At 41.5% G+C, this 15,793-nt stretch overlaps 1 protein-coding gene across 3 annotated transcripts in view; it reads right to left on the bottom strand.

Moving 5' to 3' along the window:
- SLC44A1 (solute carrier family 44 member 1) overlaps positions 1-15,380 on the bottom strand; it is a 57,354-nt gene extending 41,974 nt beyond the window's left edge. The window contains exon 1 of one of the 3 annotated variants that reach the window (XM_075067438.1): positions 15,249-15,380. Coding sequence is in view for 1 of the 3 variants with exons in the window: in XM_075067435.1 (XP_074923536.1) it covers positions 15,249-15,275 (27 nt within the window). In the remaining 2 variants the exon portion in view is untranslated. The remainder of the gene's footprint in view (positions 1-15,248) is intronic. The other 2 variants (XM_075067436.1, XM_075067435.1) reach the window with 2 other exon arrangements.
- Positions 15,381-15,793: the final 413 nt, after the last annotated feature.

Here is a 15,793-nt window from a genome sequence, read left to right as displayed (position 1 = left end):
TAAACATTAGTTTCACTGTACATCCACAAACTGAAAAAAATATTTCCATCAATAGCAGTCAAAACTTACAGATGGGCAAAGTGAGAAAATGCTGCCTGAGAACTCAGCTTGATTTAAGAATATTTACTTTGTATATTTTGACGTGATGGTGACAATTTGTGTTTTAATGGGTAAGAAAGCTTTAACTTTTTGAATCACCTACTGTCAGTAAATAATTATTGTCTGATCCCCCCATTCCCCTAGTTTCCCACAACTGTGAAAATTTAAAATTGCTAAATATTGGGAAAAAATTGCTTATATACAAACAAATATTATCCATCAAAATTATACAAAAATAAAAATCAAATTCTGCCAAACGTATCCACGATGAAAAGAAATTATCCAGTTTTCTTTTTAAACTACAATCCATGTGCTTTACAAAGAGCAAAGAGAGGAAGAACTATTGAGGTAAAAGAGTGAGTTAGCTGAAGACCTGTACAGAGGAGTGCTCTTGTGTTTATATCGTCAAACTCTATGGATGCACAGCAGCTCTAACAAAGCTGAATCCCTCTCCACACACTGGCCAGTTAAACCATACCAGAGACCAGGCTAGCTACAATCAAGTTCAAACCATGCTTAAGCACAGTTTTTAAAACTGCTGAGCCAGCATCAACTGGGCTTAATGGTACTGCACCTCATAGAAGCATCTCCTCCCATTTACTAACCCTGCAGAAAGGAGTCCTCTATCTGTACAGAGAAGGGGCACAGCCTGGGAGTACCAGCATCTAGTATCCCATGCAGTCTCAAGAGCCTCAACTGCATGGTTCAGATTTTTCAGGAAGAGACTAAGGGCTTGGCTACACTAGAAATTTCAAAGCGCTGCGAAGTGTGAGTGTAGTCAGAGCGGCAGCGCTGGGAGAGAGCTCTCCCAGCACTGCACATAAACCACATCCTTTATGGGTGTAGCGTGCAGCGCTGGGAGCCGGGCTCCCAGTGCTGCCTCCCTGATTACACTGAAGCTTTACAGCACTGTATCTTGCAGCGCTCAGGGGGTTGTTTTTTCACACCCCTGAGCACGAAAGTTGCAGCGCTGTCAAGTGCCAATGTAGCCAAGGCCTTACATCTCTGTATTTAGCAGATCATTAAAGAAAGTCAGGTGGCTGAAATAGGCAATCAAGAATCAGGACTCCTGAGTTCTAGTTCCAGTCCTGCCATTTAGACAAATTACTCCGGAAGACATTCTGCACCAAAAAATAAAAAATTCTGCATACAATATTTTAAAATTCTGCCAATTTTATTTGTCAAATAAATGTGGAGGCCCCAGCCTGGCATTAGGGAGCACAGGCCACTGGCTGCACCGACGTGGGAGATCACTGTGCAGCTCCCCCTGGGACATGTACTTAGCGGTGAGGCTGCACCCAATCCTGACATAGTGCAAGGACCGGGCCTGGCCCAGAAACACCTCAGGGCTCTGCTCCTCCATGCCAGGTGTGGGCAGACAGTCTTAGCCCAGCAGGATCAAGTGTGGAGGGGCTTAGTGTGTGGGGGATCCAGCTTTGGGTTAAGAAGGTTCTGTGAGGGGCAATCTGGGTGTGGGTGGCTCAGCGGGGGATCCAAGTGCAGGGGTAGGGAGATCTGGATGCACAGGGGCTTGTTGGGGGGTTCTAGGTGCAACAGTAAGGGGACTCTGCAGGGGGGTCCATGTGAAGGTGGTTGAGCTCAGCAGGGAGAGGGGTCTGAGTGTGTGTGTGGGGGACAGAGCTTGGCAGGGGGGTCTGGTATGGGGGTCTCAGTGGGGGTCCAGATGCTGGGGTAGTGGGGCTCATTGGGGAGGGTGAGGCTCGGTGGGAGGATCTGGATATGGGGGTTTGGATGCACAGTGGTTGAGTGGATGGGGGAGCAGCTCCCCAGGGAATCCCTCCTCCTGCAGCTGAGGAGCAATGGGTGCAGGAAGCAGGGGTGGAGGGGACAAGGGAGTTTGCAGAACTTCCCCAGAGAAAGAAATCTGGGGGTGGGTCTGACTCAGCCTCAGATGCCTTGTAGGGAAGAGGAAGTCCTGTCCTCCTCAGCCCAGCCGGGACTAACAGTTGAGTCCAGCGCAGGGTAGGAGCCCCTTGCCCCACAGTGATTTACCTATTTAGTGGCTGCCGTGGGCACCTGAAATATACTGCTAGGGAGGGTTGCATGACCCCTCTTGTAGCTTCCCTTTGCTTTCCTATCAGAAAGTCATTGTTATGCAGGGAAGCAAAGAAATCTGTGGGGGACATAAATTCTGAGCATTTGCAGAGGTGCAGAATTGCCCCGGGAGTAATGATGAAGCACTATGCCTCAGCTTACCTATCTGCAAAGTGGCTATAATACACCCGCCTACCTCAAAGAGGTGTTGCAAAACTTATTTGTAATGCACTTGGAGCTCTCTGGATGAAAGCTTTGCACTACAATAGAGCCTATCTAATCTGAACACCTGTACTGAAATATAAAAATTCTGAATTAAATGTGAGCATGAACAGTCATAAACATGCCAAAGAGGGCTAACAGTAGGCAAAGGATCCATCAACATGCCCAGCACACCTTGTGAATACAAGGAGAAACATTATTTCAGTTCGGATATCAGGAACCTTTTAAAGGATGCTAAACTCAGGACATGCGAGTCGGGGAAGGGAGTACGGAGAATCATTTATTGATTTATGATGTAGTTATCCATGCAAGCCTAGAAGTCTAATAATTTTGTTTTCCACTGTTGCTTATTTTTAGCAATGATCTATAAGGTAACAGAGGGCACAACCCCACGTTCTCATATCTAAAGGACTAAACCATGTCCCCTTCCCTTTGGCTGCAGAGCACCCTGCCATCAATGACCTAGATCTCACAGCGGAAGGGGGTGACAGCAGATTTAGTGAGCACAGCCATTGTGGGCTGAACCCCTTGCACATAAACTCATCTCTGCAGGGCCTCTGTCCATATCCCTGCACCTGAACATTTTGGGCTAATGAGGAGTGGAGGTGGAGCCAACACTTGTCCTTTCAAGTTGGAAAGGCAGCGGAACCACGACCCAGAGGGTTCCAGTAGTGGCCGTGCACTTCGTGGCTTGCTGGAGAAGAAAGAAAGGAGAGGATTCTTTCTGCCTTCCTCTCCCTAGTCCCACACGGAGCTATCCTGGTTTAGTAACATATGAGCTACACTGGTCTGGTGGAAGTTTCCTGAACATTTTGGGGATTTAGCTACCATTTGAGCTTCCAAGTCTGCAAGAGATAAAAGCTCTCTAGATCAGCCTTACTTGGAACAACACATTGATCAGAAACATCATTAATTCTAACTGGTTTAGGGACATTCTTACTGGAATTCAAATATCCAACTGAAAAATAATTAAAGGCATGAGGCAGCAAATCCATTGTTTCCTACACATGAGGGTGTGCTATATTTGGAGACGTAATCAGGAAAGTGCCAACAAACTGCATCTTGCAGAGGATGGACTCGAGAGCTCTACTTGTTTTGAGTCTTATGAAAATACTCTCTTATGCAGTGGTCCTGGGTTCTTGCTAGTGGTCCACAGAACTACTGGTCATAGTGCTGTCTTTGTTCCTTGCTACTAAATTATATTCTGAAGATGTAGCATTTATTTTTAGCTCCTTTCCTAACATTACTTTTCTGCATAAACACCTGGTCGAGTCACCAGAGAGCACTGATGTGACCATGATGAGGAGGGGAAGTGACCCATGAGATAAGCTTTCCCTTTTACTGTGGCCCACACCCAGAAAAACTGAGAACCCCAGCTCTGAACTCTGATTTGGAAAGCAAACATTATTTCCTTTGAAATCCTGCCTTGTTTAGGATTGATCATTCAGGTACTAAGCAGTTAACTCCAGTACTCTTAAAAATGCTGCCACAATTAACATGAATTGCATAAAGATGCTGGAAAAGCTTGAGGACAAGGGGAACACATTGTGCCAAAAAGCCTCTTTCCAGTGGAGAATGCAAAATATTGAAGACCTTGTAAACTCTGGAGGAAGCTGCACCTAAATTATGTGACATGGCCCTCTGCATTCTATGATACTGCAACAGACTGAATGTTCCACAACAGACTGAAGTGATTTAAGAAATGAAAGCAGCAGAGAATCCTGTGGCACCTTATAGACTAACAGAGGTTTTGGAGCGTGAGCTTTCGTGGGTGAATACCCACTTCGTCAGACGCAGGTAGTGGAAATTTCCAGGGGCAGGTATATATATGCTAGCAAGCNCCCTGTCCCCTGACTGCCCTCCTGACCCCATCCACATCCCCACCCCCGACAAGCCCCCCGGGACTCCCACTCCCAACCCTCCCTGTTCCCCATTCCCTCATCGCCCCCCCAGAACCTCCGCCCCATCTAACCACCCCCTCCCTTACCCAACCCGCCCGTTCTCTGCCACCTTACCAGCAGCAGGAGCTTGCAGCGGTGACACCCAGCCAGAGCCAGCTGCACTCCCCACACTGCCCGTGGGAGCGGCGAGCCAGAGCATGGGGGCAGCGTGGCTGCGGGGGAGAGGGAACAGCGAGGGAGGGGCCGGGGACTAGACTCCCCGTCCTGGAGCTCAGGGGCCAGGCAGGACAGTTCCACGGGCTGTAGTTTGCCCACATCTGTACTATAGTACCTTCACTCTGCCCAAGCAGCAAGATTGTGCAGGTCAAAGACCAGTTAGGACTCGCATCTGAACAACTTGTACCTTGTCAATGTGTTCAAAATTTTGTTTGCCAATTACTCTAGCACATCAAGATAATGTTAATCCCATAATCCTGACAAAGATCTAAAAGAAGAGCAACCTCTTCAGAGTAGACAGACTGGTCTGGAACTGGCTGTCAGGTCTTCACTACACTCCATGGGGTTTGTCTCCCAGCGCATAAGCATATTGAAACTATGCTGTGTTCTTTTTGTAATAAAGAAAAGAGTCAATTTTTGGTGCAAAGATGTGGCTGTGAAAAAGCTAGGATACTCTTTCAGAATTTGATGTGTATTCAGCAAATCACTCAGAGGACCCCCACTCACACATTTTAGCTCAAGCTTCCCCAAATAGTGTCAATTTCACTTCCTCATTACATTCCCTACATGTTGCTATGATTCAGCAGGAAGAGATAATGCTAGTTTACAGATAATGTAACACATCTGCTTCTGATTGGAGGCTAAAGATAAAATTACTCTACAAGAGGCGGCAAATGGAAATATCTTCAGGGATCCCCTGGAAGTTTAGAGAAAGAAACTCTTTCTTTGAGGCTTAGTTCATGATAGAGAGGCTAAGAAAAAAACGCTTATTTTCTCCAGACTGTAAAAAGCATTACTATAAAATTTAGATGAGCGTAGGAAGTAATCCCATGTATTGTACCTCTGACACTACAAGAACTCAGTCGGACAGAAACAGATGCTGATCCGATGGAACCCTTTTTGAAACAAATTTCAAGACAGTGAAAAACAAGGGGGAAAAAAATCACTTGCTAATATATAGGAATTGCCATACTAGATCAGACTATAGCTCTATGTAGTCTAGTGTGCTGGACAGTGCCATATGCTTCAGAAAACTGTGCAAGAATAATCTGGCCATAAGGAAAGTTTCTTCTCCCCAGACAGGTAGTAGTGGTCTTATGCTCTAAAAGAAATGATGATTTATGCCATCTAATTTTTCTTAACTATGTGACAAAATCAGATGTTCTTGTTAGCCATACAAGAGTAATCCTTTTTCTGAATTCTGCTGAACTCTTGACCTCAGTGATACCTTGTGGCAATGAGTTCCATACATCCTGAGAGACAGTGTAGGTTAAAAAAAAAAAAAAAAAAAAAGGTATTTCCTTCTATCATTTTTAATTTGCTGCCTTTCAGTGTCATTAGATGTCTTTTTGTATTATGTGAAAGGATAATACAATAAAGTACTCTTCCATGTGACAGCTGATAGAAATTAGATTTGAGGACACAACGTTCTCGGATATAAAAAATCCAATGATTAATTGATTAGTGAGAAAGTGGTCCAATGCAGTCACACACCCCGCTCATCTACTTTTTGAAATAGGACAAGCTGCTTGTGAAATGAGTAGCAGATTGCCAACTCAAACATCGGGTGATTTTATAGGATAATTACCAGCGTTACAAAAAGGAACTGGAGGCTAATTAGAAAATTTATGAACTATGAATTATCACCTGGCCTGGATCTTAAGCCCACTCTTTAGATCTTTCAGTCCAACATGCTGCTCATTCCTTTGAATGTTTAAAAGTAACATCAGAAAGGATCAAATCAGTTTTAAAGAGTTTACAACAATATTAAATTCAATACTATGTACTGCTCAATTCTCTAAATAAAACATGCGATTTTTACCCCACAGAACAATCTGAAAGATGTCCTTATTCCATTAAATAAAACAGTAAGTATTTATGTTTTGGTTTCCAAGGGACAAATGCCACTTGATGCCCAAGCATCAAAACTAGGCCTACAACTTTTACAGATTTAAATCAATAAATTGTTTAACTGTCACTGGATTTTATGTAACTAACTCAGATTACTTCTGAAAAAGTTATAGTCTTCTTAACTTCTCACATTAAATTACTCTTCCAAATGAAGATGCCAAGAAAACTCCAATACTATCTCCAAATAATCAAACCTTCAGTCAAGCGTCCTTACAAAATGATCTGCATGTACTGAGGGGTTTGTTCGTCTAAAGACAGGTGAACCAAGACTATTCTAGAAGTTAATAAGGTCTTTTAGTTTTTCATTATCCTTTGTTGCAGTCCTATTTCAAACTTCATTAGTTATAGTCTCAATACAGTGTAGTAGTGATGATATACAAGCTAAAGGGATATTTCGCTTTCTAAAGTCCTCTGAATTATTCAGAGGGGTTTCTTGGCTTTCCTCATTCAACCCTGGAACATTTGAAAATGTTGGTCAGTATGTAAAGCCCCATTGTACCAAACGGGTGAACACAACAATCAAACTATATAATGAGATGCCAAGAAAGCAGCAATACTGCAAATTACTTTGTATACATATTACAAATTCCACAATGCACATTCACAAATGCAGGCTACTGGTTGTTAGAGAAAGTTTTAAGCAAGAGAAATGCAGGCAAGGACTAGAAAGGAAAAATTAAACACATTAACTAAAAGAGTCAGAATATTTATTGTAATCTACTTCCAACTGAGAGCAGACTCTGGTTCAATCATCCACTAGTTTGGAAAAGGCATACACTCACTTCTTTTGTGTGAGGTCTAAACCACTATTGACTATTCCATCCACCTTTACATTCTTCTGTCCACAGATATTTCCATAACTGTCATATCCTGAAACCAATCTCGCAGCTGCTCCAGTAGCTATTGAAAAGCCACAAATAAAACCCTGGGGAAAAAATAGATAAAAGGTTTCAATGGCAACTGTGTCAGAAACACAGTTTAACAATGCTCTCCTTGGAGCTAGTCCTGAGGGAAGAGTCAGTTGTAATTCATTTATTTCAGAGCAGAGGAGTCCAATTTTTTGCATCCTTCTTTGAAATTCCTTCCATTTAAAAGGGAAAAGTCTAAGTCAATTGAGAAAGAACCACTGTAGAGAACAACAGACAGTTGTGAATTTAAATGCAAACACTAATTTAAAATATGATTCAGATGCGATAAAAATTATTTATTAGCTGAACAGGCTCAATGTGCTAGGTGCTTTTACAAGACAGGCATAAAACAAAGTTCCTGAGGGGAACTGCTCACAATCTAGGCAGATAGCACACACTTTAAAGGGGGGAGGGGGAGCAGGGAAGGAAAGCAACACATGCAGCATGACTAGTGAAGTTTGGGATACATCTCGTTAATTTCCAGATCGTTTGGGTATTTTTACTTGTAAGATTTTTCAAACATCTTGTTAACACTTCTGAGGGAAAGAAGGCCTATTTGGAGTTTTAAGCAGAAGGGGAGGCAGGGCAGACCAGGCAAGACATTTCAGATATAGGGGACAAATGGAAGAAAAAGAAACACAAATAACAGTGGAAGCATACAAAAGGAGCAGCTAGGAGTAGCATGGTAGAGCAAAGGGGGGAAAAGGGCCTTAGAGAAGAGAGACCCAGGTCTCACTGGGCTATAGACGGACTTTCAAAGAGCTTAAATCGGATACTAGAGAGAAAGTTTGGGAGTTGGGAGGAAATGCAGAGAGGCTACTGTAAAGAGGTCACGCCTGAAAGCATCAATTATCTCTTTACAACTAATTAGGCTGGCAAGATCCTGGGCAGAGAAAAACAGTCCTGATGCTGTCTTGCCAAGTGTCCAGTGATGCCAGAGGAAGAAGACAAGAGCGGTAAGTCAAAGTTTGAGACTGGTGGGAGAATTAATTAGTCAGGGGAGGCAAAGGAAACAAGTGCAGAAGAGAGTCTGGAGTTACAAGTGGACGTCTGACGAAGTGGGTATTCACCCACGAAAGCTCACGCTCCAAAACCTCTGTTAGTCTATAAGGTGCCACAGGATTCTCTGCTGCTTTCACAGATCCAGACTAACACGGCTACCCCTCTGATACTTAAGAAGTGAAGATTCCTTTAGTGAATGGCGTTTCAGTGTTGTACTCCTTGGCACATTTATATTTCTATGAAATTCAAACATCATCTTCCAATTTTTTTCTGGGAATGTATAACACCACTGTCAGTTATAGGAGTAAATCCTGTAGGGAAAATCATGCTGCTATCCGCTTGGAGGACCACAATATACTTTGTTGATGAGTTATACAACTACCTGTGAGATGATAGCAAAATGTTGGGGATATCAGTATTTCTGCATTGTTCCTGGCTCTGGAAACAATACTGTTTAGTGGTAGTCTGGACAGACTAGTGGAATGTAAGGATATCCCTGTTTGCATTGTCTGCAAGCACTGAAACTGGGACCTCTAGATCTAAACCCCCAAGCTTCTAATTCAAACAGTAAAGGGCCATAACCACGACCATGGAGGAAATAGCAGATTCATGATCTTCCGTATATGGTTTCTTCTCTAGAGGGAGACAGAACCACACTGGTAGCCTAAGTTTACTGGCCTAGTTCTTCTGAAAGGTAGTGTGGAAAAGAGGAAAAGATTTATATTGTCATATCAGAGAGTGGGATTCTATTCCTAGCTCTCTCTGAAGTGAGGCTGTATGCCTTCTGAGTCACTCATCTGAAAAACAAATGAATGACAGTTGCCTGTAAGATAGGTATATGAGACCTTGGTTAACAACGGTTATAAGTATGCAGAAATAGTAACAGTAAGTCAGAAGGCAAAGTGGAAAACATTTTATTGTCTCCGGACGGGCAGCTCAGTGCCCATTCCCTTGAGTACAGACTATTTTGTGGGGAAGTTTGTCTCTCACCAAAAACACAACAGATCTTGCAACTGCAAAAGTGAATCTCAAGACAGATAATTCTTGACAGGTCTGCACTGTACAGGTTGGTGGAGGGAAGCTGAAGGCATTACCAGCTGGACAGTGGCAACCTGGGCTTTTGGTACCCAGACGGGTAGGCCTGGAGGCTCTTGTAAATTCTGGGCAGGGTTTAATTCACTTGATCGTCCCAGCAGTTATGTACATCTACCACCTTCCATATTCACACATTTGCCCCACATTTATGTGCACAGCTAAACCTAACCAATGTGTCTACTAAAATGATCAGCAGTAAACAGTTAACCAGGATGCCATTTGCATTGCCATTAGGTTTCAGAGTCAACAGCCAATTAAGAAAAATGGGATCAGTTCCCTACTCTAGCTATACAAGTGCTAGTAACATTACTTAAAAAAAAAAAAATGAAACCACAGATACTAGAGCATAGATCTGCAGTAAACTGTGGCTTTGGAATTTGCCCCAGAATCCATCAAATCAGAAACTTGCATGAGCGCTTATTTCACATACTAAGATATGTTCCACTGCCAACCACTCTTTGTATAAAGGAGACAGGTTTGTAGGACAAGGAGAAGATCCTCATGTGATTAAGACAAATTATTCCTTTGGGGGAAGAGCACAAGTGCTGTTCTAACAAAGACAACCTTCTTGAGCCCTTGCAAGCGCACAAAGGTTAAGGACATTAGAAAAAGAAACATATTGAGACTGACCAGCTCTTCTTCATTCTGCGTCTGCTGGACCTGACAGTTTGCAATAATATTCAGTCAAATGCTAAATTGCTACAGGGAACAAATCTACCAAGAATGTATGCGCTAAGAACATACATAATTTAGACCTCCTATGCCAGAGATTTCTGGTTTTGTGTGTGTGTTTTTAAGAGGAGGCAGGAAAGCAGTTTGACTTTCCACTCACTTCTAGAAAGAGAAACTACAGGTTTTAATGCTCTGTCATAGGATCAAGAGGTGCTGGGCCAGATGAGGGAGGACTCCAGTAATAAGATACAGAGACTTTCACTTCCAGGTCACTGGTTTGAATCTGGTCCAGGTTAGTGGTGATCAAAAGGAGTTCTCACCTAACATTAATTCAGGGGCCTATGTGAACTGAGGAATGGTGCGCACATGAGAACACCAGAGATCTCACCATCACAAATGATACTCCTTACTGGCAAAAGCGAAGAGGTTAACTATCAAATAGCCACAGCCACTGAATTGTCTTCTCACTACAGGTGGTTCCAGCTGGTAGTGATTGAAGCAACAGACAAGACAGAAGACAACAGACTGTACTGCTTACTGTGCGCTACAGATATGTCAGTTGCATCTGATGAAGTGGATATTCACCCACGAAAGCTTATGCTGTTAGTCTACAAGGTGCCACAGGACTCTGTCACTTTTTACAGATACAGTGGACTTCACTCACCAGCACTGCCACTTGGCATCTTTCAGGAACATTCAATACACTTTTAAAGGGAGGAAGAATAGGCAGTCGGATATTTAGAGTTTCTTGAACTCCTCACAGGAACATATAGTAGGCACCAGTAAAGAGGAAGCATCAGAGGAAGGGAGAAATTAAAGCTCTCTATTAAATAGTTCTGGAATTCAGACTAAAGAAGGGAGTATTCTATAGAGCCTACAAGAGAGTTCCAAGGAATGAGACATTATTTACATCTTTATAAAGGTCTCCAGATATATAAATATCTACAAGACTGCAAAGGAGGAATAGCAGAGATATCCAATCATGGTTGCCACAGCAACTAACTGGATTCAAGAATGAGATTAAGAAATATTTATCTATCCTACAGTGAGTCAGAGAAGCCTTAAAGATGTATTTTTATGGTCAGCTGCAATCCTTTATTTAAAAAAAGGAAGAACGCTGCCCGAGCCCTTTTGTCTTTTCTGTTCACCATTCTTTATCAGCAGATAGAAGCTTGAAAGCAAATATTACTGATTTCCTTTCCCTTTGATACACAGCAATTCTCTCTCCTCCCACCTCCCTCACTCCCACAGATTTCTAATGGAGCGTAAAAATGAATGCGGCTTTTTAGCTTACTTTATTTGCAATACAGAATCATTGATGCAAGCACAATCCTGGGAGAAAGGTTCACTGGTTATACTCCTGCTCCCAGGCACGGGACGCAAACATGTTTTGTGATTTTTTTTTTTTTTAAAGACTTGTTTCTGTTTTCAATGTAAGTGTACCAGACAGTGCTGACAGATGCAGACAGTTTTAGACTACTGTGGAGGAGTGCCCCCAAGACCTCCATGCAGTATTACTCAACCATAAACAATCAAACCAAAACATCAGTTGTATCTATTGCAGTCATTCAAAATTGTACTTATATTCAAATAATGGCTTTAGGCTATATGGGGTCTGGCAGAAACCAAGTGGTGTAAAATCTGTTTCTCCTTGGCAACATGCCTTTAACTAGGAAACCTAACAGCACAACCAGGAGCTTCAATAATAATTCCTTGGCTGTGATTTCCTTAACAGTTTTCAGGAGTGAAAACCAACATTTTTTAACCATTGCACATTTCCACAAAAATATGGAGAAAATATACAGTTCACTCCACATTATCTCCAACACGTACAAAATCTGTTTTTAAGGCAGGTACCAGTGATGTGCTTCAAAGCAGGGTCATTATTGTTCAGACCAGAAACCACTGATGCAATAGTTTCCCCTACTTACAGCTCCTTCCCATTTCTTCACAATACCTATGTGCATTTTACTTTCAAACCCATCCCAAAGAAATCTCTACAAAGTCAGCAGATTAGGCCTTTTGAACCCAACTCGGATAAGAAGACTAATTCAGTGTGTCTTCTCATTTCAGTTCAGTTTTCAACCTACTGGTGTAATACAAACAGTGTGGGGTAACCCTTGGCTTGTGCTTAAATCTGCAATACCCTTACCCTCAACTCAAAAAGATGCCTGAACGTGACCTAATCAGCTTGATTTCCTTTACTATTTTAATTCGTGTCAGCCTCTGCAGAAGACTTTTTTCCTTTAGTCTTTTACTTCAGTAACTGCCCCAGGCATGGCATCCACCTGGGCCTCTGTTGGATTGGCCTGGCCACAGACCTCTGAAAATGAGATCCAGGCCAAGATGTTTAAAAATAGAAGCCTAATTCTAGGCTCTTAAGTCCACATTTAGTCATTAGTGGCCTAATTTTAAGTGCTGAACAGCCAGCAGTTCCCAGCAAGGGTTATGCTAGATGCCACACACTCAGCACTTTTGACAAATCAAGCCACTTGTTTAGATGGATATGGCTAATTTTAGGTTCCTACTTTCAGAAATTTTGACCCCAGATTTCATAGCACATGCATATATAAAGGCAGTTTTTTGTGCGCAGTGGGACATGAGGAGGAAGAAAATGAAAAAAATCTCATTGAATTAAAATAACTTTTTAAAACAATCTGGCCAACAAGCAGTATGTGCATCCACGGTAACTGTACGATTACTGCATGGAGTCACTACAGGGCAGAGTAAAGGTTGTTTAGGTCCTTTAACTGCATTTTCACACATTAGTGTGTTTGGATTTTAAATTTAACCTGAAAAGTTAGAAACCCAAGAAACTGAGAGCTAGTTTTGGGATAGTTACGATATCCCTGTAATGTTTTTTATCTTAATGTACAGATATGTATTTCCAACCTTCCTCCACCTTAATCTAGTTCTTTTCTGGGAATATTATACAATCCTAACTAAATACAACAGTCATTAATTTAGCTTAATTACAATCCAGTTTTAAGATGTAGCCTGTGCACATGATTTCAATGGAGACCAAACAATGCAGAAAGTTTGAAGAATGTGTTATTCCACTATGAAGATCATCTGAGACATTACAAGGTCTGACACCAAACAAAACACTAAATTTCTTAAAGGTTCCATTCCAAATTAAATTTCAACTCAGGTTAGTTAATGGATTTACTTTCAAATTCTCAGAAATATCCTGTATGCAGTGGATGCCATAATTTTGGCATGGACACACTATTCTTCATACTTAAGAAAAAGGTTGAATCTACTTTAACCCAGACTCAACTCAACCTTAACTATGGAGCTGTAACCAGCACTATCGTAACATTTAGAATGCAGGCAGTAAACTTCCAGCAAGTACCAGTTTAACCAAATCAAGCTTTCAATCCTATACAGTTGATATAGTTTTAAACAGAAGTACCAGCAGGGGATGACATGCTTTCTAAGCCATATTCTCACAATCTTACATAGGTGTTCATTAGTGATCTTGTACTCTGGTTTCATACTTTTTCAGGGGAGGAACGGGGAGCTAATTTATTTACAACATGAAAGCTCAGTTGAGATTCAGCATCTACTTTATTTTGAAATTCTGCATTATTAACATTCTAATCCGTTTACCTCAGACCTAAAATGACTGGCCCAAGGTCACACTGAGTGAATATGGATTAGAAAATAGGGATCAAAGCCCTCAAGTACTTTTGGCTGACACTTCCTCCATTAAGTGCTAGACTTCAGATACCCTGGTTTAAGTTTACAAGAACCAAGGCAATTCCATTTAACGCCAATTTGAAAACATTTCACAAGACAAGCTCTTGTCTTTTAAACAGCAAGTGCCAAGGAGTTTTGGCTAGCCTGGATCACCTTTAGCACAAGATGCAGTAAATTTTAGCAAAGCGTGTAGCCTTTGGTTCAGTTCGACAAAGTCAGTCATGCTGAATATACTGCAGTTATCACAGGATAATAAAGGAATTTTCATTTCCCAGCACAAGTTAAACTTACACTGAAAAATAACACTAGTCATGCATGGACAAGAGAAAGATACTAGGCTTAAGTGGCCACGTTTAAATATTTCAAGAGGCTCTGATGAAGAAATTCTCCAACTGAATCCTTCAGTTTAGTTCTGCTAGAAGGCCACTGTACATCAGATAAGACAAAAATAAGAGGTAACCAAAATTAATACGATAAAATAAAGCCACTTTCAGATACTTGAAACTGAAGAGTCAATGGAAGTCAGCACCTCCTTGCCTTCACCAAAATAGGGCTCCAGGCAAACAATTTTCTGCTCTGTGCTCAAAACAACAACACTGTCACTATCAGCTAATGAGCAGAAGTGTTTTGCCATGAGGTGCAAAAAGATCAAGTGCCAAGGTCTAAGGAAAAAACCCACTAACCATAGTAATGACAGCTGAATGACAGAACAATTTGAAGGGATTTTTGCCAAATATTTACATTTGGCTTTCTCACCTTTCAAAGTCCCAAAGCTGGATACCTATTTGAGGGCTTGTCTACACTACTGCTTAACTCTGTTATAATTATTCCAGCATGCCTTAAGGTGGTGATATTGATGTCACCATGGATAACAAAGCAGCACATTTTTGGGGAGGAGGCATTGAGTCAGTTTCATTCAACCGCATAGTTTCCCTTATGCTTGCCTCACACAAAATACAATAAGAATGTTGAAAAATAGGGAATTGCATTGCAGTACTGAATGAAAACAGGATTAGCACCCACTCACTGGCAGACACCATGCTCCAGTGCAGTTCAACAGCAGTACTGATCCCACCGATCCAATACTTGCTAGAATGACTCAGCAGTGTAGGAAGGCTACCTGGAGCAGTAGCTTGAGGCAGCTTCCAGAATGTAGGGGCACAGGTCCATAAAATGTAAAACTCCTTTGGTCAAGTTCCTGTTAGGTCTTGCCTTTTTTTCTTCTTTAAGAAAATGAACTTTAAAAAGGAGATTCATGTAGATAACAGGGCAGGACAAATGGCTGCTGTTAGGTTTTAGTTTTATAAAAAGACTAGAGACTATTCCCCTTGGTATTTCCCTTTATGTTTTGTCAATTCATTTTTAGTTCTGCTACATCTAAGGCATCTTTATCTTTCTTATATCTATGAATACTAAACAAATATATTTGGCTCCAGAGGAAAAAAGGGATGTGCTTTCCTCATACCATTAGTTTCCGCAAATTTATGAACATCAGCCAAAGTCTTTAGCTCTTTCCTTGGGCAAGCTGCTACACACAGGGCAATGGATCTGATCTTCCGATGTACCAGATCTACGTTGCATGGATCCAAAAAGAACACATACCTACAATAGGAAAAAAACAAACAAGTGGTTGAATTATTTATATTGTAAAGACAAACTTAAATTTGTTTCTAGCAGAAAAATTCTATCAAGATATCAACATATAATTATCAACCATAACAATAATTTCGGGATTCCTTATTTTAGGACAATACTGATGTGGCATAAGCACATACAGAAAGAAACTAATAGAAGTTGAATGTATGCACTGTTGGATCCTTGAATGTACAGATTGATGTCGTACAATGGGCATATTCTAAAACATTTGATCAGACTTCAGTACATTCAAGTGGCATTGTTTGTACAGCCTCAGCACTTCCATTATATAAGAGCTTCCACAGTTATAAAGAGGCTGTGAACATTAACTCCAGTTTGAGACATAACTTGAAGATCTCCAGTCTTTTCCCTTGA

This window comes from Chelonoidis abingdonii, chromosome 6 (genome assembly GCF_003597395.2).
Source record: "Chelonoidis abingdonii isolate Lonesome George chromosome 6, CheloAbing_2.0, whole genome shotgun sequence".
Classification (NCBI taxonomy): Eukaryota; Metazoa; Chordata; order Testudines; family Testudinidae; genus Chelonoidis; species Chelonoidis abingdonii.
Note: the sequence above shows the minus strand (reverse complement) of the source record. Positions and strands in the feature narration are given on the sequence as shown.